The sequence below is a fragment of the Dasypus novemcinctus genome, chromosome 1 (assembly GCF_030445035.2).
Source record: "Dasypus novemcinctus isolate mDasNov1 chromosome 1, mDasNov1.1.hap2, whole genome shotgun sequence".
In the NCBI taxonomy this organism is placed as follows: Eukaryota; Metazoa; Chordata; class Mammalia; order Cingulata; family Dasypodidae; genus Dasypus; species Dasypus novemcinctus.
Genome location: NC_080673.1, coordinates 91,291,771 through 91,318,265, shown reverse-complemented (window position 1 = coordinate 91,318,265; position 26,495 = coordinate 91,291,771). Strand labels below are relative to the sequence as shown.

At 38.3% G+C, this 26,495-nt stretch overlaps 1 protein-coding gene across 1 annotated transcript in view; it reads right to left on the bottom strand.

Moving 5' to 3' along the window:
- Positions 1 to 26,495, bottom strand: part of COL25A1 (collagen type XXV alpha 1 chain) — a 513,961-nt gene that overhangs the window by 32,053 nt on the left and 455,413 nt on the right. The window contains exons 19-27 of the mRNA XM_058294312.2: positions 25,042 to 25,104; positions 20,991 to 21,059; positions 19,984 to 20,028; positions 18,462 to 18,506; positions 17,470 to 17,547; positions 10,466 to 10,489; positions 9,796 to 9,840; positions 5,812 to 5,856; positions 98 to 178 (exon numbers count right to left, since the gene is read on the bottom strand). Coding sequence (XP_058150295.1) covers positions 98 to 178; positions 5,812 to 5,856; positions 9,796 to 9,840; positions 10,466 to 10,489; positions 17,470 to 17,547; positions 18,462 to 18,506; positions 19,984 to 20,028; positions 20,991 to 21,059; positions 25,042 to 25,104 — 495 coding nt within the window. The remainder of the gene's footprint in view (positions 1 to 97; positions 179 to 5,811; positions 5,857 to 9,795; positions 9,841 to 10,465; positions 10,490 to 17,469; positions 17,548 to 18,461; positions 18,507 to 19,983; positions 20,029 to 20,990; positions 21,060 to 25,041; positions 25,105 to 26,495) is intronic.

The window sequence follows — 26,495 nt, the reverse complement described above, 5'->3', positions numbered from 1 at the left end:
AACCACTATATGAGACTATAGCTAATAATATAAGGCTCTTTTTATTGGATTATTTCATTTATCTTAATAAAATACATCATAAAAAGTATAAACATACTGGTAATCCAGGAAGTCCAATTCCTCCTTTTTCACCTGGCATGCCTGGGTCCCCCATTTCTCCCTTTGATCCTTTGAGTCCCTACAAAAGATAAAGTTTATATGTAAGAATCATACTTACTCCTAATAGTTACATCCTAGGGAAAACAGAATTCCAGATCAATTTTTTCAACATGGGTCCTATGCTGGGATGTTCTGGTTTTCATTTTTAGGTAGTTATTTCTCATAGTGACCATTTACATAGAATCAATACTCCTTTCCTATGTAGTAGAAAGGGTTCAGTTCTATTACTTAGGCCATCTAAATACGAATAACATAAACTTAGGTTTTGACATCATTTCTCCTCATTTCATATTTTTATCTGGCAGCTAAAATATGGAATCTCACCAACCTGAAAACAGATAAATAGATTTAATTCTCAACAGTACAATATACATTTTGAACCAGAACCTAATGCTATAGCAAAAAGTCCAAACAAATTTCTCCCACTCCGACCTGCTATATCCCCCTCAAATGCAGGCAGACGTTTCAATCACCTTCAGTTTTCACTGGTCCAATCTCCACACAGGTAATTCATTTACTGCACACTAAACCTCAGTTAATGCTGAAAAACACCTGAACTTTTTCAGTCTTTTAATTTTGTTCTCACGATATCTCTATGAGGTGAGCCAGGATGATCTTCTAATTTTTTTAAATGATTGATTAAAAAAAAAAGATTTATTTATTCCCCCCCACCCCACTGTCTGCTTTCTGTGCCCATTTGCTGTGTGTTCTTCTGTGTCTGCTTGTATTCTTATCAGGCAGCACTGGGGATCTGTGTCTCTTTTTGTTGCGTCATCTTGCTGCGTCAGCTCTGTGTGTGTGGCAGCACTCCTGGGTGGACTGTGGTTTTGCACGGGGTGGCTCTCCTTGCGCAGGGGCCACTCCTTGCACGGGGGGCAACCTTACATGGGTGCATCCCTGTGTGGCTTGGCACTTTTTGTGTGCAGCAGCACTGCATGTGGGCCAGCTCTCCACACCAGCCTGGAGGCCCTGGGTATGGAAATCTTGGACCTCCTATAAGGTAGGCGGATGCTCTATCTGTTGAGCCACATTCACTTCCCAGGATGCTATTTTTATTCTCATTTTACAGCGTATTTTGAAGTTTGTGATACCCATACTGAAATTAATTTGTATTGTTAAGCATTTTCATCCACTGCAATATGAGCATAGGATCCATTCTTCAGCAGAGATGATCAAAGTTATTATGGTAAATGTCCCCAGGATGCACAAACCTACTCATCTTCTCTACATTAAGGACAGGAATGTGTCTTTTCTTGTAAACTAAACCTATTTCATAGACCCTTATTCAAAATCCTCCACTGGTGGGTGGCTGGGTGCCTAAATAGATAGGTGGGACTTATTGGTCCATCAGCCCTGGTGGTCTTAGGAGTCCAGTGCTGGAGAACAGCAGGATAGCTAAGCACTGGACTTAGTAGCAGAGGAAGACCTGCGAAAGCCCACAGGAAAGAACACCCAGCTGTTGCTTATGTAGGGGTCATGGTGTAGGTCACTATGCACATCAAATTAAGAATTTATAAATACCTAACAGTGGGAGAAATTTCTAATGTTATCTCTGACTGATGTAGAAAGCTATTAAAGTATCTTTTTTTTTAACTATCACATCTTTACTGAACTCGCATGATTTCAACATACAAATCTAATATTAAAAACAACTCTTCTCCTAAACTGAGTTTTTAATGTAATATTTTGTCCTGAGGAATAAGATATTCACCAAGTATATAAAAAATCTGATTCTTATGGTCTTGATTTTAGTCATGTCGTGGCTAAATAATGAAAACCCAGAAAATATCAAAGATCTTGGAACTAACTCCAGGATTTGATTCTGAATTCTGAGTACCGTTCATATTCTACTGGTCAGATTATTTTAGAGCTGGTGTTGGGCCATCTAGCCCAGCAATGATGTGTATGGTCTGAATGACTTGTAAAAATTATTTTTTAATATATATATTTTTTACATTTTATAGGGATATTAGGAAGAAAAAAAAAGAATATGAGACAGAGAACGTATGTGCCCTTAAGATCTAAAACATTTACTATCTGGCCCTTCATTGAAATGTTTGCCCACACCAGTTTTAGGGGAAACTCTCTCAGATCTGTCACAATCTGCAAAGCTGCAAGTACCCTGCTGGTTCCTGCCTTTTCTAAAGAACTAGTATATTAGGTGTAATTTAAATTGTGAACAGAAAGCATTGTTAAAATAATGACATAGAGGTATTTTGTGGAATTTTGTAGAAACTATTGTCACTGATTTTAATCATGAATTATTTGTATTCACTGACAAAAATTAAGCTCTTCTTATGAAATTGATAATGACTTTATAAGGCTATTGAAATTCACAGAGGAGGGGAAACGGACTTGGCCCAGTGGTTAGGGTGTCCATCTACCACATGGGAGGTCCGTGGTTCAAACCCCAGGCCTCCTTAACCCGTGTGGAGCTGGCCTACCTGTAGTGCTGATGCGCGCAAGGAGTGCTGCGCCATGCAGAGGTGTCCCCCTCGTAGGGGAGCCCCACTGCGCAAGGAGTGCGCCCGTAAGGAGAGCCACCCAGCACAAAAGAAAGTGCAGCCTGCCCAGGAATGGCGCTGCCCACACTTCCCATGCCGCTGACAACAACAGAAGCGGACAAAGAAACAAGACAACAAGACGCAGCTAATAGACACAGAGAACAGACAACCGGGCGGGGGGGGGGGGGGGGAATTAAATAAATAAATAAATCTTTAAAAAAAAATTCACAGAGGAGTCACTGGTAGATTGATAAGGAGTATTAAGAACAAAACAATGGGGCTTTGCAGGTTTGAGGGGGGCTGCGGATGGGCGGAGGGGTAATATTGCCCAAAAAAATTGGGGGGAGGGAGGGGCAACATAGGAACATAGGAGAGAGTCAGGTGTTGGTTGAGAGTAAAATGCTTAGAAAACCGTATCAAAATATAATTAGGAGGGTTACCTGTTTAGGATGCTTGGAGGGGATGGTCTGACGCAGGACGGACTCCTGGGGAATGTCTGAATGCTCATTTTGCCAGGGTGGGTTGTACCATTGGGTAGAGACCCAAGTAGTGAGAGTGGGGGTGGACCCACATCCTGGAGAGGACTAATGCCATCAAAAAAGAGGGAACTGTGTCTCTTGAGAGAAAGGGTGGCTCCCAGGGCATTAGGGCACTTGAGCAAGTCAGGCCCTGAACACTGTTGCAAGTATCTCTGGACGTGGCTCCTTGGGAAATGGAGATTGGCTGTCGCTGTGGACCCCAAGGGGAGGGGAAAATGGATGCTGAATGGAGGGAACCAAGGTAAATGTGGGGGTAAGAGAGGAGTTTCGCGAGAGTACACGAGGATGGATATAAAACATGTACTATTACACCAAAAACATATAGGGTACGACAGACTAATAATGTAAACCATAATGTAAAACATAGGATAACTAAAAATTTAGAAAACTGTATATCCTAAAGTATGGACCACAATGTAAGCACAGATGTCACCTTGTTTGAAAGCTATTGTCTCGGAGTCTGTACATCAGTTTCAGTAAATATGATATGAATAAGTTATAAGATTATCGCTGTGGAAGGGAAAAGGTTTTATGGTGGATGTGTGGGAGTACTGTATATTGTATATATGAATTACTGTGATCTAGGGCTTTTGTGAAGAGAAGCTCAATAGTTAGGAAAAAAGAAAAGAAAAAGATAGGATGTAGAATTTTTCCAAATCAATACATATTCTATAACCTTCAAACTCATTGCTATATTACATTTTACTAGTAAGGGAACCTGACATTATATTGGGCTTCACTTTTCAGGAAGTTTTGGATCACAGAGTGGTTCAACAATGGCAGTGGAGGAATACTGGTATGGGATGTTATTGACAGGCGATATATGGTTGACAGGAAGTTATACAGGGCATATGTCCAGGGTGCATGATAATGTTTGGATATACTCATAGTAGAAACAATTAAAAACAACAGCTGGGGGGGGGGTACTGGGTTACTGGCCGGGGGGGGGCTCTGTCGTGGTCCCTAGGGGAGCAGCGGCAGTCCCCCAGGTGCAATGGTAAGGACCAGGAAGGAACGAGGGTCCAACAGTGAGCCGCTGATACTAATGACTATGCTTGTGAGCCTATACGCCTGAAATAAGAACAAGGCCTAGAGCAGCACTGTGCCTAGGAGATTCCTCCTGACAGCCTCCGTGTTACTCAAATGTGGCCAGTCTCAAAGCCAAACTCAGCATGTAAATGCAATGCCTTCCCCCCAGCATGGGACATGACACCTGGGGATGAGCCTCCCTGGCACCGAGGGATCACTACCAAGTACCAGCCGATGAAGTGGCTGGAGAATGACCTTGAATAAAAGGGTCAACGTGGACCAGCAGAATATCCCTGTCTACATATAATAACAGGAGTTAAAAATGCTGTTTCACCTAAATTAAGGGGGAAATGGAAAGGACAAATGAGTTTATATGGCTATGAGTCTCTAAAAAGAGTCTGGAGATTGTCAGAAGGATTGCCCTTATGCACACCTGAGCAGAGTCTCAGAGAAAGATAAATAGATACAACCCCAGGTATTGGTCCTTTTGAGGGCTACAGAGACCCACAGGTTCTATGGTCATGGCAGATGGGGTTCACTGCCATGCCAGTTGACCCTTCTTTGGAGCTGGTGTTTCTGCGTGATGGAGCTGGACTCAGATGGGATCCCTTTTCTCAAGACTTTCATGCTACTTTACTGGAATGGTAGTTGGTGCTGGGGTTTAAGATATATCTAGGGGATTTGAATCTTTGGACTGACAATATGATAGCCAGGCCCTGACCTCAACAGACTTCAGCTCCTCCACTCAGCTAACATGGAGCTGAAGAATGTCAACCACCACACCATGGAGCCTAGAGTGCCTACAACTGAAAGCAGGAGGACTGTATCCAATATCCATGTGGAATCTAAACCCCCTCTTGACATAGATGTGGAATGGACACAACCAAGCCAAGGTCCACAGGAAGGAGGAATACAGTAAGGATCAGAGTGGACTTAATGATATTCTATTCATGAACTATTGTGGTTAATAATCGATAAAATGTGGCATTGATGTGGAAAAAGTGGCCATGGTGGCTGCTGGGTGCGGGAAAGGGGAGGAAGAGAAGAGATATGGAGGCATTCTCGGGACTTGGAGTTGTCCTGGGTGTTGCCCCAGGGACAACTGCCGGATGTTGTATGTCCTCCCATGGCCCACTGGATGGAACGTGGGAAAGTGTGGGCTATGGTGTGGAACACGGGACATGGGGTGCAGCGATGCCCGGAGATGTACTCACCAGACGCAATGGATGTGACATGATGATGGGAGAGAGTGTTATTGGGGGGGGGGGGGGGGAGTGGTGGGGTGGGGGCGGTGGGGGCGAATGGGGACCTCATATTTTTTTAATGTAATATCTTTTAAAAAAATGAATAAATTGAGTAGAATTTGGGGGAAAAAAAAAAGAACAAAACAAAAATATATCTTTCTGCAAAAAAACCCCCACAAACCCCAACAAAACTAATGTCTAATTTTAAACCAATTGCTTTAGAGTTAATGTAGTTTGTAGAACAGATGGTGGGAAAAAGAAGAGGATATCATACCAACACAAAAGTAATGATCAGTAATGCTGCATTAATTGACATTCTGTACATTCAGAAATTACCTGTTCTCCATCAACTCCTGGGATTCCTGGAGAACCTGGCTCTCCCTGTTAAGATAAAGAAGTCATGACTTGCCTCCATTTATCATTCGTGACATACTATACTAAATAAAAAATCGTGCTGCTTGGTAAGTGTATAATTTGACTTTCAGGAAATCCATTGTAATCTAAGAATATTATATTATAGCACATATCTAAGCTAAGTGAAGTAAAATTTCCTTGAAGATTATATATAATAATACTTATATGTAGCTAATTCAGTGTTTTAACTTTTTTCCCCAAGCAAGATGCAGGCTAAAGAAAAAAAATTGGTGAAAGTACACTGATAGAGATCATTTGATTGCAGACCATATCCTATAGCAACAACCTTTTGCCTTAGTTAACTTTTTCCTCCTTAAAAAAATCTGTCTGATTTACCTTATTTTCCAATTTGAGAAAAAAGGCAAAATATGAGTTATCCTAAGATTAAAATGCAAAGCCTCATGAATTTGTAATATTTTAGCTGGCATGGTTTGAATACTGGATACAAATTCATAATAATTGTGAATGTGCTATTTCCAAGAGAGTCTCACGGAAGGACATAATAAATCAGATAATATCTTAATCCACATAAAATTACTTTTGGAACAATTCAATTTCCTATATCATGGCTACGAATGAATGAAAATTTACTACTCATATTATGATTTATCAGATTCCTTGACAAACTCAAAATATACAGATTTATGTTTTTTTTAAACTCAAGATGTTCCAATAAAAACAAATTTAAACAATATGCTAAAGATTTATTCATACAACAAATGTCCAGCCACCTTTCAGTTTTAAAGATACTACACAAACAACTTCCTTGAATGACTAGTTATTATTTTGTATCAATGTATGCAGATCCCATTACAAAAATCCCTGATTCCAACACCCCAGAAACTGTGAAAACAACCTTCCGAGGTGTGAGTGGCCCTGCAACACAGACAGATTCCAACGGAGCTTTGAAGCTGTATTTTCTACAAAGGCTTTTTTGGTGATGTTATAAACCACAAAATTGAAATGGCTAGAGCTTTTTTTCCCTGGTAAAAACTTTAAGAGCTATGGGCCACAGCATGAAACTTGAGCCTTCCAATGTTTGAGTAAGGCATGACTTGTGGTTCCAAACAAATGAAATAAAAAAGGAAGGAAAAAAGGCGCCTTTCCTTTTTTCAGATTTCCTGCTCTTTGTGGTAGCAGCAGTTTATTCTGCCACAAGCAAGTCTGCTGAGGTTCGATGCACCTGGCTAAGCCCTCGTTCCATTCAGGGACTGAAAACTTGTCAGCACTCTGGGTCCAATAATGACTGCTTTGCTTTTTACCTTTAAAATGTGCCCCATGAATGTTTAAAGAGAAACATAATTCATGAGTTATTAATGGCTTTATCTTTCACTACTCAAATGTTGTTTGTAAAGATTTATTTAATGCTAAGGGATCGAACAATTCTTGTCTGATAAAGGGAGGAGAAATGGTAATTGCCTAGATTCCCATTCAGTCTGAGTCCTGAGGTAAGAGTGGGTTTAATTCTTGAACGCGGCTGACTTTCCAGGCTCTTGGTCTGGGCCACCTCCTACCCCAATTATTTCAGCCTTCTCAAGGAGAAATGCACCAAATCAGCTAAACAATTGTGAACGTGTAAAATGGTAAGGTTTAAGTGGCTATGGAATAAGACTTCTTAGGACTTTGCACGGGCATATTTCTTTTCTTTTTTCCTTCCACCCAAGATCATGAGTACAAGACTCATGGGGGAGTGTGGGAGGCGGGAAGGGGGAGTGTATGGGAAGGGTGGCAGGGGTGAGATGTGAGGAAGTCTGATGACCCTCACCCCGCACCACTTGTCTGGCCCTTCTCCCTGTCTTTCAGTTTCAGCTCACAGCCTCCTTGACTCCCCACACTGAGAGGGGCCCTCCCCTGCCTGCCAGTAGCGCTTGTTCTTATTCCAAGCACTTATTCTATTTATTAGTAGTTATGCCTCAATTGCCTGTCTCTCTCCCTAGGCTTTAAGCTGCTTGTTGAAACCCTTTACCACTGTCTATATCACAAAGTAGAGGCTCAAAAATTACTTATCAAATAACTGAATTAATAAATGAATAGCAATTGAATTATAAAACAAGAGGGATGCAGGCTTCAGTGATGCAGCATTTTTGGCCACGTGGCCCTTATTGTCTGTTGGCATCAAGGGATGGGTATCTTTTCAGCTTGTATAGGCCTTTAGGCTGAAGAGAAGGAAGCTTTTGAAATTTTCAGGGAATGAGGTATGTTTTTAGCTTTGGGGACAATTTTTGCTTTGGAGACCTAGTAAAGTAGGCGGTGAGAAGAGGTGAAGCAAGGAACTTAAACCTTGGTTGACTCTATACAGAGGAAAAAGGAATCTGCAGATTTTCTTCTAGATTGTCTGGTCCAGATCACCAAAATATTATATAGGGATCCAGGCAGACTTGCTCACTAGGAATAAAGACTGGGTGTATATGATTGGAACTTTCTTTGTGTTACATCTCTTAAGGACCAGAACATGGTAGAAGAATAGAAAGTTAAAAATCTCAAAACTTACATTAATGTTATACATGAAATCTGTTTGAAGTTAGGATCTATGTTCCAAATACAACTCAGATAGGCAAGGACCTGAATAATGTAATTTGCTTATGTAATAGAAAATTGCTTTTCCTATGTACTAAAATTCCATTTGTAACTATCTAGAAAGAGTGCAAAAGCCAATGTGTGTGGGTGTGTATGTGTATGATGGGCTTACCAAATAAACCACTTTAAGAAGCATAAACAAAAGATAAATTTCAAAATCATTTGAATCCTCCACAAAATCCATGATGAAAGTCTATTTCAACACATAGCTCAGACAACGCTATTCTGAAAAGTCAGTCACTGGCTGTGTATCAACTGATAAAACATGGTTAAATAATTAAGCACTAGTTTGAAGCAATAAAATTGTCACTAACAACAAATTCTAGATATATTCAAGTAATTTTAGGTTTCTACCTTTTGTCATTGGCATGTTTCATTAGATAAGATATGATGTTAAAATGTATGAATGTGGGAAACGGACTTTGGCCCAGTGGTTAGGGCGTCCGTCTACCACATGGGAGGTCCGCGGTTCAAACCCCGGGCCTCCTTGACCCGTGTGGAGCTGGCCATGCGCAGTGCTGATGCGCGCAAGGAGTGCCGTGCCACGCAAGGGTGTCCCCCGCGTGGGGGAGCCCCACACGCAAGGAGTGCGCCCGTGAGGAAAGCCGCCCAGCGTGAAAAGAAAGAGCAGCCTGCCCAGGAATGGCGCCGCCCACACTTCCCGTGCCGCTGACGACAACAGAAGCGGACAAAGAAACAAGACGCAGCAAATAGACACCAAGAACAGACAACCAGGGGAGGGGGGGAAATTAAATATAAATAAATAAATCTTTAAAAAAAAAAAAAAAAAAAAAAAAAAAAAAAAAAAAAAAAAAAAAAAAATAAAATGTATGAATGTGTATAATAGAGAGGTATGTTAAAAAAAAAAGATTGAAAAATTATTCCTAAAATTGTTCTTTGTGAATGCATCATGCTAAAACGTCTCGTGTTTTTATTACAAAAGAAATGGAGGGTAAGATCTTCCTTAGTGTCAGAGTAAATTCCTTTCAGTCCACCTCTAAATCTTTTCCTTTTTTTATATACCACATGCAGTGTTTCTTTACGTTCATAATTTCTGTAGAACTCAATTTTTCTTGTTTTATATTCACCTTTCTTTTTTATGCCCTCCCCCTCAAATAAATGAAATATCTCTCCCATTTTTCTTAATTTTCTTTTATTCTGATATCCCTTACTTCATCCCAGAATTTATTTTCTTAACTCTCTTCAACATTATAGCTGATCTCAGCTTCTCCATTGTTTTGTAAGGCTGATTTTCCAAGATCCATATACTTAATACAAGATTCTCTGCCCCATGAGTATGTAGTAAATGAAACAATTGACATAAATAACCTTGGGCCCTTGCATTCCTTGAGGTCCTGGAGGTCCAGGGGGACCCTAAATCAAGAAAAGACACAAAGTTTTAAAAAGTAGCAGGTATATGTATTAAGATTCATGCCTTAAATAATAAATGTTTTATATACCTTCCTATTTCTGTCAAAATCATACATCCCAAAAATTGATTTGCAATGGGGAAAAATCTCACAGGTCATATAATTATAAAAACTACCTACTCATATGCTAAAATATAACACATAATTCAAAATAATATGGAAGATGCACTTGGACTGATTCTGTAAGACAATGTAAAATTGCTGCCATGTCTCACATTTACCTTCTTGGGATGATTTAGCCTACTAATACTTCCTATATTTAGAGATACACCCTCCCCCCTTACCAAAAAAAGGATTTGATTTCCCAAGCACTAAAGACTAAAGGTACATTATCAAGATAGGACCAAGGAATTTTAAGAAAAATAGCAATAGCTTATTTTTCTTGACTTTTTCACTAAGTAAACAAGGTATTTCAACTGGGGCAAAATGTCATAAAAGATGTTTAATATAAGGAAACATCATATTAAGTATCAGACAAAAAGAACGGCTATATTAGTACCATATGACTAGCATGCATGAACACCAAATAGAAAGTCATAAACCACAAAAAGTCATGCAATAGGAATTACCGTGACAGTTAAGGTGGTAATTTTCTGTTGGGAAAATGTATTGATAAACACAGAGTTACCTCTTTTGTGGGCCAAAGTACAATAAGACATTTCTGAAATAATAAACTTTTTGAATATGTTGGCAAGTTTGACATCTTATGTAGAAAGAGTAAGGCACTGAGAAAATATTATCCTGTCTTCAAACGAATACAGAACTGCAAATAATTTTTTAAAAATTATTTATAGACTTTTATTTTAGAAGTCTGTGGATGAAGGCAAAAGAAAATATCAAAATTTTAATTCACCTTGTATTATAAAAAATATATAGTGATGAGGCATACACTAGAGGTTTGTCAGTAAAACCATGAAGTAAGGAGACTTTGCTGTTCAATAAGGGACCTGTTCTAGAGAGAACTTTGATTAAAGAAAAGCTGAAATATCCAATTGCATAAATAATATTTTTTCTTCTCATTTATCCTGTAGCTTATTTGTTGCATTATAATTAGCTTGTTTTTTTATGGTGCTATGACTGAGGATATGAATTGACATGGATTTGTCATTTATTAGGATAAAGTGCTAGAGTTCTATTAGAGAATATACTTTTTCAAAGTATGAATCTCCAAAACACTGGATCCCTACCCCATAAATCATGTTTTTATATTAATATTTCCTAGGCTATGTTTTGTGTTAAAAATTCTAGAAAGAGCTTATACCAATTTTATGAACTCATAAAGGGGAGAACATTTTCCATTAGAAATTCTGGTCATAGGGAAGCATCCAATTACATGTAAACTTGAGGATATCAGTTTAAAACACCATCACTTTGCATTCCACTACTCCATTCCAACCTCTAATTCAGGTTGTTATTTTTATTATTGCTGATGTAAAAAATAATCTCACTTCAAATACTTGTGGCTCTGGTGACATGGTGTCAATATTCCTTAGAAAACATTTGTACAAATGGTCAAAGTTAGTGTTCTAAGATAAACTCAGTCATGATCATTACAGCTTCAGAGAAAACACAGTAGGAAAGAAAATTGGTGCTTCTAGGGCAAGGCTACAAAAAATTTATCAAGGCTATAAAAAAACCATTAGATCTGTGTAACAAGAAACACTGTATTTTATTCTGAGGAGATTCACCTAGAGCTAGAGCTAGATTTAGAGTTATAAAAAAAAGCTACTTCTTTGTTATAATGTAGAGAAGTCATATAAACAGGCTATCAGTAAATTATAGAGTAGAGATAATTTCTTTACCATTGCCTTCCATTTACATATTTTTTTTTTTTTAGGGAGATACCAGGGATTGAACCCAGGGGCTCATACATGCAAAGCAGTTGCTCAACCCACTTTGCTACATATTACATTTTAAACTAGAAAGCAGAAGCATAAAACCTTAGGAAGAGAAAGGAGTCTAGACAGGAACACTCTGAAGTTTTCCAGTATGTGCCTAGTCTTATTTCATTCTCTCCCCTCTGCCCCACAAACATGACATAGGCTTACCTTCAGTTTTTTAAACTTTAAGGAATATAATTTTTAAATTTAAGGCATTATCATAATAAAATAATATTATTGAGGCTTAAATGATTTTGCTAAATAACTATGTTTGGGAGACCTGAAATACAGGATAGATTCCATCCAAATAATGGAGTTAATGGAAGAACAAATGACAGCAAACTAACCTAATTTACAAACATTTAGTTTTTAACCACTATACTGAAGCACCAGTGTTCAGACACCCAGAGAATCCTAAAGATGTCTTACTTTGGATTTTTTGTATCTGGTTCCTTTAAGGTAAAGCTACATAAACTCAGCAGGGCTTTCTCTTGCACTCAAATAATGACTTAAAAACCAGAATTTTAGGTAGTGATGGAGAAAGACATCTAGTTTTCCAGTAAGACATAAAGTGAACTGGAAGGCATGCACTAGGGCAATTGTAAATTGGTTGAAGCCTATCAATTAGGCTGCTTGATGATTTAGTCCCTGAGATGTTTAATTGAATCTTTTTGGAATTAAAAATTATTTTCTTTCATTTCTCATAAAGATGAAAGTTTAAAATCAGCGATGACTCACACTAGAGTGCAGGTTTAGTTTAAATAGTGATGAAAATTTTTAAAAACTTGAATTAAGAAAGAGGTGTCTTACTGCTAATTGTGGAGACATAACCACCTTAAATAAAAATAAAAAATGATTTATGTCAAATGTATAGGTAAATAATTTTTAGTAGAAGTAAGAGCAAAATTTTATACTTCTAATGTACGATGTTTATAACTTTAATAGATTCCTATTTATCTAATTATTCTAGTTTTTTTGCTGATATATCTTTTAAAGGGGACAATAATGAAACAAAACCTGCAAAACTGTGACTACTCATTATTGTTCAGAGAATTAGAAAGTAAATTTCTACTACCTAGTCTCAATCTAATAGCTATTAGTGTAAATTGATTTTATTAGGGACCCGTTGTCCATTACAGTACTTTGTTAGAAAAACTAGTAAATAGGTTTGAAGTGAAAAAATAAAAACTATTTACAAGCATAACATATAATTGTCCTAACAATACAATAAGAATAATAAATTGTTAGGTTGAGAGATAAGCATGATCTAGTTGATCTTAACGGATATTGACTGGTATACAGTCATATAGAACTTGAGGTGACAGAAAGAAACCAAGAGAGAAAATACAGTCTTTCATAACAAGATGCAGGTTCTAGATTTTTTATTAGGTTCAGTATTTTTAGGCATTTCAGCAAGAAATGTCAAAGCTTATCTAAAAACATAACTCTAAGAAAAATATTAGATTTGATGTGGTCTTGGAAAAATGCTATCCCAATAACATCTTCATTTTACAGAAGAGATGAATGAAGTGTAGATACATTAAGAAATTTTCCCAAAATGACTCAGCTAGTTAGTAACAGATCTAAAGAGAGATCTCAGTTTTAGGCTAAGGGTAGCTTGCCTGTGTAGGCCCTCCTCATGCAAAGAATGCTCTAAAACAGGGGTTCTTAACAAAGGGCCATGAGCTTGAACTGAAATTCAAAAAAACATTGTTCTCGCGGGGAAATGCTGGTGCGGGTGTGATATATTTATTAAATAATACACACCATAGTGTGGACTCAGTAAAGAGTCTGTGGTTTTCAACTGACTGGCAAAGGGGTCTGTCAAACAAAAAAGGTTAAGAACCCCTGCTATAAAAGATTTTTTCACAATTGGCCACAAAAAATGGCCAATAATATTGGAGCATTTATTGGGAGATAAGAGAACGAATACTTCTTAAAGGTGTGATAACAAGAATTATGGAACACTGGAAGCAGCTTGAGGGAAATTTATAATATTGGTAATAAATTAAGTTTAAAAAGTGTTGCCTCTACATTTCATAAGAACTTCAGCAAACACAGTAGGTACAATAAAACTTTGTACTTTCTGTCTCTACCTCTCCCTCTCTCCACATGAACATGTCAACTTGTAGGGGGAGAGGCAATACTTTAGAAAACAGGTTCTGGAAAGCAGCATATCCCAGAGGCAACTGCTTAGGTCTAACTACTTACTTTGCGGTACACTAATTCAGGCTGTTGATTGAATACACTGCCCAAACAACATTTTTCAAAACAGTAAACCCGCTTTTCTTTACATTTTACCAGAAGGAATAGAAAGAAAAGAACAGCAAAGTAGGATGAGTTGAAAATAGATTCTGTAAAAACTAGTAAGTATTTCACTAGTTAAAAATGGTAGCGGTAGCAAAGTACCTACAGAAGTGCAGATATATCACAATTAGGTAATGTTAGTAAAATGAAACAGGTGCCAAGTGGCAGAGAAAGATTTAAATAGAATAATTTGGCTTTTAAGTAGAGAATTATGATAATTCATATTTCAAGCACATGAATTAAGTATACTCACTCATTAAACAATAACCGTTTATTTAATATTTACATACCCATTCTTGGGTTAGGTACTTTGGGGGATACAGAAAGCATAAGACATGTTTCTGTCACCAAGATATAAATTTACAATCTGGTGAAAGGTACGACTGAAATTAATTATGCAATTTGCGAACAATTAAATGTTAAACTATTGGGTTCTGCTGCTAATGGTTAAAAGGATTAAGAGAAAGAACTCTTCTGCATGGCAGTAGTGGATTGTTGGAAAGGCTTAGGTGGGTGAAAGAAAGAAGAATGGGATGAACCTAGGAGCAAAAGGAGAGAATTCGTACCACTAGGATAAAATTGACCACCCCAGGGGAGACTGTATATTGTGGAGAAAAAAAAAATCTGCATGGAAAAGGCAGGATTAGAGCCTTAAAAGTCATTTGAGGAATTTGGACTTGATATAGTAGGCAACAGGAGAGTCATTTAGGTTTCTGTGTAGATTAGAGCAATCAAAATAAGCGATGGTTTAGGAAAAGTAGCCCTGGAGTGACGGGATGTATTCAATGTATTTGGAAAAAGATGTAGACCAAAAGGGGGAAATATTAAAACACAATTTTTATGGCTGAGATTTCACAGCGAGTACAGAGGTCATTCCAGAGGTTCTGCTTACGCAGGTCTCAGGAGGATCTCACTGACTGCCGCAGTAAACAGTGCCTCAGGCAGCGGTGCTCCTGGGCTCTAGAGACATCTAGAAACGGTGGGTAGGGCAGACAACTCTAGGAAATTGGCTCCCCACTAATGCGCCTTACCTTGGAATATATGATAACCTGTCTTCCCAATGTATCAGAGTTAGACTCACTTATAATTTTCCTACACATGGTTCTTTTTATTTGAACTCATAATCAGCACTATTCCTGTTAAATATATGTCTCAGAGATTTAAATATTCTGGCTACTTATATCCCGGTTGATCCCTGAATCTCAGCAGAATTGCAGTCAACGCCTACTCTCCAGTTCATTAGACTCACCCAAGACAACTAAAAAAAGGATGATGGACAACCCCCACCCAAAAAACAAAATCTACAACTTTAAGCAAGACAGTCCCATCCATCTGCCCCATGGGATCTAAGCCCCTTCTCAATCAGAAACAGAGTGGGCATCACCATTCCCAAATCCTCAAGACCATGGTTGGTAGCTTGAAACATGAAAGATGCTGTTAATGGGGGAAAGTGTGGGAAGGGGAAGGGAAAGGGAAGGTTATATGGGAATCCCTTTTTTTCAACGTAATATTTATGTAATCTAATGCTTCCTTAAAAATAAAGGAGGGAAAAAAAGAATGGCAAGGAGTCACCAGGACCATAGGAATAGGTCAAGAGGCTGATACAGTGTTAGGGATGAAATAAACAGAATGTTGTACTAGTGGTAGGAATGGAGAGAAGGAGGTTAGCTCAAGAAGTACTTCAGGGAAGTGGACTTGGCCCAAAGGATAGGGCGTCTGCCTACCACATGGGAGGTCCACAGTTCAAACCCTGGGCCTCCTTGACCCGTGTGGAGCTGGCCCATGTGCAGCGCTGATGCACGCAAGGATTGCCGTGCCATGCAGGAGTGTCCCCCGCGTAGGAGAGCCCCACGTGCAAGGAGTGCACCCCGTAAAGAGAGCCACCCAGCACGAAAGAAAGTGCAGCCTGCCCAGGAATGGCGCAGCACACACGGAGAGCTGATACAACAAGATGATGCAACAAGAAGAGACACAGATTCCTGGTGCCGCTGAGAAGGATAGAAGCGGTTACATTAGAACATACAGCGAATGGACAGAGAGAGGAGACAACCGGGTGGTGGGGGGATGGGGGGGATTAGGGAGGGGAAGGAGAGATAAATTTTTTAAAAAATCTTAAAAAAAAAAAGAAGTACTTCAAAAGAGGAAATAGCAGTATCCGGCATCTGGCAATTTATAATGGATAAGAGACTAAGAGTTGTTTTGAAAAGACTCAAAAATTTCTATCCAAAGAATTCAAATACTCATGGTATGACTAACAGAAACTGGGTAGTTAAGAAAGGAAATCAGTTTGATGGATGGGAGGAGAGATAATCAGTTTAATGGTATGTGGTGGTGGAAGCTCATAAGGCAATGGTGCACCCATAGTGGGAATATCCTTATGCAGGTAGAGGTAAATGCAGATCAGAGCTGGAGATGGGAGATTTGGGAGCCAGAAAGTGGAGGACCAACTGGGAGGTGATTATAACAAGAAAAGAAGAGACATGTGAATATGAAAAATTAGGCAATGGACAGAGAAATTATCAAAATAGAAGCAGATCCATCAGAGAAGGAAAATGGAAGAAATGACAGCAGCAGTTCTGAGATACTTAAAAGAAAAGTTTTAAAAAGAAGACAGTTTAGTATAAATGTCACAGGAAAGCCAAGGCATTGAGTGCAATGAGTTTGATCCAGAAGCTATTTTTGATCTTTGTTAAGAATGATGATCTTTGTTAAGAATGATGATAGAGACTGGAATACAGTGTTCTAAGCATGAAAGGATGAATAGGAAGCAAAGATGGTAGAGTCAAACCACATAGTACGATGCCTTTTTAGTAAATGGAAGGAAAAGAACTGAATAGTAGTGAAAATAAGGAAATATTTATACAGTGTTTACCAATGTGCCAGGCACTGTTTTAAATGCATAATACATATTTAACCATTTACTCCTCACAACAACTCTGTGAAGTAGATACTATTATTATTATTCTAGAGACAGGAAATATGAGGCAGAGAGAAGTTAAATAATTTCCCCATGGCTGTGCATTTAGTGAGCAAGAGAGCTGAGATTGGAACACAGGCAGCTCCAGCTCCAGAATTACAGCTCCCACTCCAAGCAAGGAGGCGAAGCTTGGCAAACTAATACAAAGTTTGAGCCTGACAAGACTTAAGCATATTTGAAGGTAGAAGGGAGAGAAAAGGAGAAAGTGAAATGGAGATACTGAAAATGCTGTAAATAAAGAGAATAAACTGGGGCAGGGAAAACAGAATGGATTCAGGAGAACAAGGAGAAGGTGTACTTTAAGCAGCAGAGTGTTCTGAGATCAGAGGGGTATGGGAGTTAATATTCACAGACAGGGATTCTCATCAGGGTCATTCTCTGTCTATGTCCAGGATGGAAATTCACTTGCCTGCAAGGCTTCATGGAGGTTGCCATTGTAGTCTATTATCTCGGTGGCTCCTTGGTCCCCTTTTTGACCAGGTGGTCCCTATGAAAAAAACAATTGGAAAAATCATGGGAATTAGGAGAATATGTAGAGGGACTGTGACAGAACAGAAATAGCAACTTGCAGCCTTCTCTGACCATTACTTCCTTACAAAGGCCCAACTACACTTTGGAATAAATAATTATATTAAAGTTTTGTCCTTATTCAAAGGAGGTAAATCACTTTAAAATTGCTGTTTTTGGTAGGTTAAATATACGAAATTTGATAAGAAACAGGTATAACAATCTCTACAACTGTTTTCTGAAAATTATAAAATTTTGGCTAACCTAATGTGACTTGCAAGATTTTATTGACTTTACCTGTATTTAGTAAAGCAACTCCTCACTTTTTTCTTCTTATCTACACCTCATGGATTTCGTCCTCAATCTTTAAGAGGACAGAACATTGTTCTATAGGAAATGTTTAGCTTTCCCAACAGGAATAGAATATCATTAAAATTAAACCAAATAGGGAACAAGAGGAAGAATATATATTTCTTTGAAGGTTTCTGCCCTAGTCATTAGTTCTGCCACTTAATTTTCATTCGTCATGTCCTAATTCCCTGCCTGCTTGGTTTTTTTTTAAGGCTTTGAACATATGGGTTATTGCTTTCTTTTATAATTGAATTAATTGAAAAAACAGGACAATTCTATTAGCTGGGTGGCTATGGGCTTGCTATTGCTCATTTAGCATAGGGAGATAGATAGGAAGAGTGAGTTAGACCTTTTTCTCATCCCCACACACATTGCTCCTGGTAAACAAAAGAAGAAAAAAGGAGGAGGGTAGAAGTAATTATACTAGTTTGCCTGTGATGCTCTCCTTGGGCATTATCAGTGCCGTGTCTTGTAAAAGCCACAGGGACGCGTACCTCAAACTGGGCGTGGATGGGCCAAAGCTCAGATGAGAGGCATACTCACCCTCGGTCCCAGAGCGCCAGGGTCCCCTTTGTCTCCACGATCACCCTTTCCCCATTGGAGAGAGAGAGGGGGAAAAAAAAAAACCGAATTAGGGGCGGGGCCAATGGCCTAGGAATCTCAGCAAATCTAAGGCTGTATTCCTGCCATCCGGTGGCACCCTTTTATGAACGCCTGAGGTGGAAAAACAGCGGCAATCACCCAATGGCAGCCGCTTCTTTAAGATGCATCTTGAATGAAACTGAAATTCTCCTTTCAGATAACAGCATTTCTTGGAACGACAAGATACGGGGTGACTTTTTTTGCCAGGCGTGAGCTTCAAAAGCAAAGCAAATGGTTTCTATGACATGCAAAGCTTTTATCTTTCAGATTTGAGCCATGCCCTTGCCTTAAATGGAGTTGGGGCAAAAGGGAAAAGAGCCAAGCAATAGGCTGTCTATTCTCTGACAAGAAAAATATAACCAGTTTGGGTAGGCAAGGAACAGAAAGCTCATTTCTAGGGAGAAGTAGGAGTGAAAGGTCGTGCTTAGCACCCCAATGATGGGGATCTGAGGAAATGTTTATGTACAGGTACCGGCATTTTAATACTCAGAAGGTGCTGCAGTGGAGAGCAGCTGTCTGGACCAGGCTCCCAGAGCTGAAGTCCAGGGACAGGGCAAACTCAGCTCATTTTTTTTTAAATGCAATATGAAAATATCTCCATTTATGGTGTTGTTACTCCACCTGGAGCGATAGCAGGAACACTACAAGCTCCAAATTGCCCATGTACACTCACAGAATGCTCAAAATTCTCAGAAGTCTAAATCAAAACTGTGGAGAAGAGGTTTGAACATATGACTGATGATTCTTTAAAACAGCCTTAAACTATTAGAGCCTCTTTCGTATACGGAATTCAAAGCCTTTTTATATGTCTTTATATATATATTCCTATATGCTGGGTAGGCACCAGGAAAGATAAGTGGGAAAAAGGATTATAACTTCTATCCACATTAGGTTAATATGATTAGCAATCATAATTACATCTGCTATGAAATGGAGCATTAATAATTTTGCTGCTTTTCCTAATTTTTGCATCCATCTTCCCACGTTATTAGCTAATAGCTTTTTAGATAGCATGATTCTATTAATAGTCTATACGTTATTGCAGATACTATAAGGGAACACAGTAAAAGAAAAATTTCAACTGGTGATAACATTTTAATGCTCTGAAGGGAGGCAACTAACTTAAAAGCAATATAATTTGAACATCTATCAAAATTCATATCTAGGGTATGAAAAATAAGATTATAGAATATAAAATTTAAATTAAAGTGCTTAAATATAAAAGAATATATTTATGAGCCAGGAAATACAAACTGCTCTAAAAAAAATAGTCTGAAATACAAGAACACAAAAAAACAAGATGAAGCAAACCAATTAATCTGAGATATCATCAGAGGAAAAAGTCTCTGTGAAAGAGGCCAAAAGCACAACTCTTGATGGCCCCGTGTTACATTTAAAATGGTTACCCAATGTTGTTACTGACCTTTGACCCCTTTGGGCCTCTAGTTCCTGATTCACCTTGTTTCCCCTATTATAGGAGAATATGAAGATGAAGAAGAGAAAATGACAGAGGGGATAAGAACAGAAAAAAGAAATTAGTAGCGACTCAGAGTAATGAAGAAAAATGGAAACACTTTATTTTAATTGCCTCAATACATGGTTCTTTCTATGCAACACTCCATATTTATGGTTATATAGAATTACATGTAATAGATGCATGTATATAGCACTCTCTATATATGACACTAAATGTAAGCATCGTCACTGTATTATTAATACAGTCTCCCCACCAGCTTCCATTCCTTTTTAATTCTGAAGCCTGCTCTCCCACCAGTGGGAGACTTCTGTGAACATTTCTCATTAGTCTCAATGGTGTCTGTCCACATAAATTTCTTTTTCATTAGAGCAAATCATTTTCTTTGTCTCCAGGATGGGTTATTAAAATAAAGTGTTACCACATTAGTTTGCAGGAAAGTTTAGATGAGAAAAGACTGAACAAATAAATCTTTTGCTCTACTATCTTCAAGGTGTTGCATATCCTGAGGTTACTATAGAAACTAACACGGGAGCAGGTTTAGCTCAGTGGTTGAGCACCTGCTTCCTATGTATGAGGTCCCTGGTTCAATCCCCAGTGCCTCCTGAAAAAACAAACCAACAAAAATGAACACAGCACATATCAACAGAAATTTTTCTCAGTAAATTTTAAAACACATTGTGTGGCAATGTACTGATATGCCAGCATACCTGCCCTTTACACTTGGATGTGTTATTAAATTTGCTCACTAACAAAAGAGAGTAAGCTCGAGAAGATGAATCATTGAATGCCTTTTGAAAAGACCCAACCAATGCGCATTAAATAGATTATTTGACATTTTGGCTGTTTTAATACCTGTTAAGGAATTTTATTTTAGTTTCACACTAAAATGTGTGAAAAAGTGGCACTTATTTCTAGACACAAGAATGTGATTTTCCAATATAAGATTAACTGACCTTTGGTCCAGGGGCTCCAGGCTCCCCTCGCTCGCCTCTTCCAGGAGGCCCTGCCTCCCCTCGTTCACCCTGTCACAAATTGCAGAACATGTAAGTGGCAACCCGGCTCCCTTCCAGGATGGTCCTTGGGGATTAATAAATGAGTTGAATAGAATGAAGGAGAGTAGAGAGTTACCACTTATTTACCAAATTGCCCTCCAGGAAGATGGTGTACCCATTGCCATATTAATCACTTAACATGATTATCTTATTTAATAATTGAAAGAACTATGACAAGTTAGTTTATCATTCCCATTTTGTAGACAAGGAAATGATTTGCTAAATGCCTATCAGATACCTATGTTGATAAATAGGAAGTCTTTAAAAGGAATTGATACGGACCATCATTATACCTCAAAATAGGAAATGGACACAGGACATATGCTTTTATTTAACAGCCACCTCTTAAATATAATGGGAAGAAGCATGACAAAGTGGTTAAATCACAAGTTTTGTAATTCAACATCCTGGATTCTAGGCGGGTCGTTCTGCTATTTACCAGCTTGTGCTCTGGGGCTGGTTAATTCCGTAAGCCCCAGTTATTCCATAAAAGGGAGAAAACTATAGTACTGATCTCATGATTTATTAATGACAAGTGCATAGAATGGTGCGATGCACAGAGCTGTTACCTCTTAACCTGTGGAGAATAAATATGGTTACTGCCCTCAAGGAACTAGTGATCTAGTTAGACAAGATGCACAAAAAATAGTTAGGACTTGGGGAGTAATGTAAGGCTGTATGTGACAGCAGAGGGGACCCCCTGGGTCCCGAGCGGTCCTCTGGCTCTTGGAGGTGAGAGGAGTCATGTCCTGAGAGGCGTAGGGCTTATTTTATAATTATTGCTGTTGACTAGTGCACTGTTGATGAGTCTAGGAACTGCATGAAAAACTTTACATGCATTATCCATTTACTCCTCAAAGAAAGTGAGGAAGATATTAGAGGTTAAGTAACTTGCCCAAAGTCACAAAGCTTTAAAAGCAGGAAAGTTGTCCTTTAAAGCTGACTGTGCTCAGTCTTCAATTTTTGGATCCATTATTTGTTATTTTTTTTAAACAAATGAATTTTATCAATACATATTAATAAAACAATTTATCCATACAATCAATGGGATTTGGTATAATCACATAGTTGTATGTTCATCACTTCCATCATCATTAGAGAATTTTCATTACTTCAATAATAATAATAATAATAATAATAATAATAATAAATAAAAACCCCAAAAACTAACAAGAAAGAAATATTTGTATGTAAATATTTTGCATATCTCTGATCATTTTCTTAGGCTAAGTCCTAGCTGAAGGAATTCCTGGGTCAAAAAGTATGAACATTTTAAAAGCTTGCCAAATTGCCCTCCAGGAAGAGGGTGCCATTTTACACTCCCTACCCACAGAGTAGAAAGTGCCTGGTGTCCTGCTTGATGGATACACTTCAATAATCAAACATGTTTGGAATCGAGACTGTTGATGATCTTCCTTACTGAAGGAACAGATTCACTTTGGGAAGGAAGAGGAAATAGAACTAGATCTATGATAGGTGAAGTAAAGCTAAAAATTCCAAGACCCTTAGCTATATTATGCCTATTTGGGATGCCCTCGTTGCTTTGCAGGAGAGGTGGGAGAAATTGGGGAAAGGATTAAGAAAGACAGGGCAAGAAGGCAGGGGATTCAAGTAGGTTCTAAGCATGGACTGAGGAGGGTGTGAAAATGGAGAGTTTGGGAGAAAGGAACAGGACTTGACTGGATGTTGGAGATGGAAAGGATGATCCAGAGGAGGATATTCCAAAGAGTAGAGACTGAGGGACTTCTGTCCATGTAAGGAATTTCTGTTTTAAAAACTACGTAGTTTGGTGTTTCTTTAATAATCATTCATTTCTAATATACCATAGGAGTGGAGTCTATATGACTTTACACAGAACCACTTTTTATCATGGTGCCCTAATTAGTTCTCTACCACTCTTTGATATTGTCTTGTTTACTTCTTTCTCTCCTTCCACCTCTCCCTCACAGATTATTGGAATGTAAGCTTCAGGAGAGTAAAGACTGTTTTTGTTGCCTTTTCTCCTCACTCTCAATGCTAGAAAAATGTCTGCCAAAAAATAATTATCAAATAAATGAATAAACAATATCATTCAAAGTATCCTAAAATATTCTGAATAAAATCCCATTTCTTTGGGCTGACAGAGGTCTATTCCTGGGAAGTGATAAAGACACTGAGGATTGAGTAAATAGATTTTTATATGCCATTACAGATCTTTTCTTACTATGATTGCTCTATGTTAGGAGTAAAGAAGGAGGGTAAATTTATTTTTAAATTTTAACTCACTGATATAAACCCAGAATGCTACACAGCTGGAAAAGAGTGGGGTTCAATTAAGAGATTTTTAAAATCATATTTTTTTCCATTCTGTTACTGAATTCATGTTAGACAGGCAATTCAGCTGAAAACTAACTTCAAAATATTGTTAATAAAACCAATTTCCCGTTTATGTCCTTTCTTGAGGAAATACAAAACAGGTATAAGTACATTCTTTACTTTTATTGCAGGTTTATAATGGTATCAGTTATAAAAGTATCTGGTCTATAAAATCGTACTAGATTCTTTATAAACAGCAATTAATGTTGATGTTAAATATCTGCATTTGGGGTCTTTTTAAAAATTGCTAAATAGTTGAACATCAGTGAATTAAAAGACATTTTCATATGAACTCCACTGCCTGTGTTTCTTCTCTTTCCCTTGTTAAGCAAACCAAATGCCACAAATATTTACAAATCTTGTTCACATCTGGTTTTCTCCTAGACTGGTCATATCTCCCTTCGCTGTGTGCTGTGCTCACTAGTGAGGATGCCTCCTTTCTCTCACCTGGCTCTAAAGCTACATGCCTGAATAAATATAACACCTCTTTCAGTAAAAGGGAATGCTCATTATTTTTCCTCTTTTTATTCCAGAAAGCACATTTCTTGGGTGAATCTGTTCAGGCTAAAACAGAAATTCCTTCTTATTTTGTTAATAAGCCTGACAACTCATTATGTGAAAAAGAAAATTGCTTATGAAAATAGAATTTTGCATAATTCAACAGAGTTTCAGTCTCCCTTAGGCCACACAGTTTCCATTTAGTAGGATTAGAGTTACTTTCATTTGACCAGTGGAAATGAGGACCCTTCTGCCAGAAGAGATCATGAATATATTTCTCAATATCTTGGATATCATCTCCTTGCTTATTTCTGGTAGATGCACTGCACATTGAGGCAAAGACTGCTATGGTTTAAAAATAAAAGAATGCAGTTTGATCTAATTTTGCCCCTCCTTTGATTCATGAGTCTGTCAGGAGGAAAGCTCCATCAGCAGAGCTGTACCTCTTTACGTCTTACTGGGCAGATAAAAACAGAACTATGGGCCTGACAATGTCTGCGGCAACATAATTTTTTACGTGGCAGCATTTAGATTTTGCTTTTAGGGGCTTCTCTAGGGTTGCCAAGTAGAGGATCATGCAATGGTTTCCATTACAGAATCTTTCTGCAGATGTTATTTAGGTTGGATCTTTTTGGGATAAGAGGAATCTATATGACATCAGTACTTGCCTTTGAAATCTAGGGAGTGATGGAGGAGTAGTAATAATGTTTGATTTACAACTGAATCTAAAATCAGTGATGAAGAGCAGGAGTTAAATGAGCTCTCTCTCCCCTCCTTAGAATTCCCCCATTGTTCCATGTGGGCAGTAGGCTAAGAGCATCATAGAGCTTAGGGCAATTTGGGGAATACTGGAACAACGAATATATTCCAGCACCCTGTTGCCTTGCCTAAGGCTTTATGGAACTAATTTTCCATTTCTCTACTTAATATGATATTTACATTAGAAGTGCTGTCATGGGAGGACTAAGCTGCTTCAGTTTTCTATTAAGAAAAACATATCTGGATCTAGATATTAAGGCTACCCTACATTTCTTTCAACACAATGGACTAAAAATATATGAAGAAATTTTAGAAAAAAGGGGTGAAAGACTCCACTTACTTTTGTTCCCGGTAACCCTGGTAAGCCTGGTTCCCCCTGAGGACCAATGAAACCTGGTTCTCCCTTTAAAAAGATGGAGATACAAAATTGTTATTCACTTGACAGCAAGTCAATCAAACTGATTTTCTTCTACTGAGATTTTCCTTCCTTGACCACATACGATTTTCTTGCTTATGATTAGCTACTGACAATAAAGTTATTCAGAATTGGTTTTGATCAGTGAAAACACTTTAAACAAAGCTCTGGAGAATCTTTAGAAAGTAAAAGTGACAGAGAATGCAGATAAATATCTTTAAATTTTCCTTTCTTATCTGTCGCCCAGTGCTTCTTACCACTTACCAAGGTAAGACCCAGTGTGCCTTGAGGCAGTAGATGGCCTGGAAGACGGCCCCAGGGAACCCCCACATCCTGGCATTCCTGCTTTTGTGTAATCCTCTCCCCTTGAGTGTAGACTGGCTTTAGTGACTCACTTTTCATGAGTAGAACACGGCAGAAATGGTGGGCTGTAACTTCTGACATTAAGTTATAAAATGACTCTGGTTTCCATCTTGGGGCTCTCTCTCTTGTTCTCTCTCACATGGATCCCTTGCACTGGGGAGAGTAAGCTTCCACATTGTGAACAGCCCTAATGAGAGGTCCAAGTGGTGAAGAGCTGAAGTCTCGGGTCAGCAGCCAGTGAGGACGGAGGCTTGCCCACAGCCACGTGTGTGAGCCTGGATGCAATCCTCCACCCCAGGAGAGTCTTCCAACGAGACCCAGCCCTGCCGTCAACTTCTTAACTACAACTTCATGGGAGACTTGAGCCAGAGGTACCCACTTGTGTTTGCATTCCTGTCCCTCAGAAACCAGGAGATACTTAAGGTTTGCTGTTTTAAGCCTCTAAATTTTGGGGTAGTATGTTAGGCAGCAATTAAGAACTAGAGTGGAAGTGGCAAGGGGTGAGATTAAGGAATGCTCAACATGAAAAGAAAAATATCTCTCCTTGCCACACTTTCTAAATCTTAGCTCTGTTGCCTGGGGGAAACCAGTGTTCACATTTTCTTGAATATCCATACAGTTTTATTTTCTTTTTAAATACATGAGCTCAAATGTTAAGAGTCTAGCTTTCTGAAATCAATTTTTAAAGCAAAGAAGTAAATGGCACAGCTCCAAAATTTCCTGTTTTTTTTTTTACACCTTGGATTATTTCTGGAGCAGTTGTTAATGTTGTTTCATATGTTTAATTTTTTCTAAAGCAGTGATTTTCAGGCCCTGTTTCATGATACGTGGGAATGAGCAGAAAGATAGAGAGTGGATGTTCTATAAAAAGTGTTAAAATGTCATCAAATATTTTTTCAAATATTAAAAATATGCTATATAAAACCTTGGGTATTGGGTGGGAACAATAGAATATCACCAACACAAAATTCATGACTCATTCATTTATGTATTATATAGACATTCAACTCAAAATG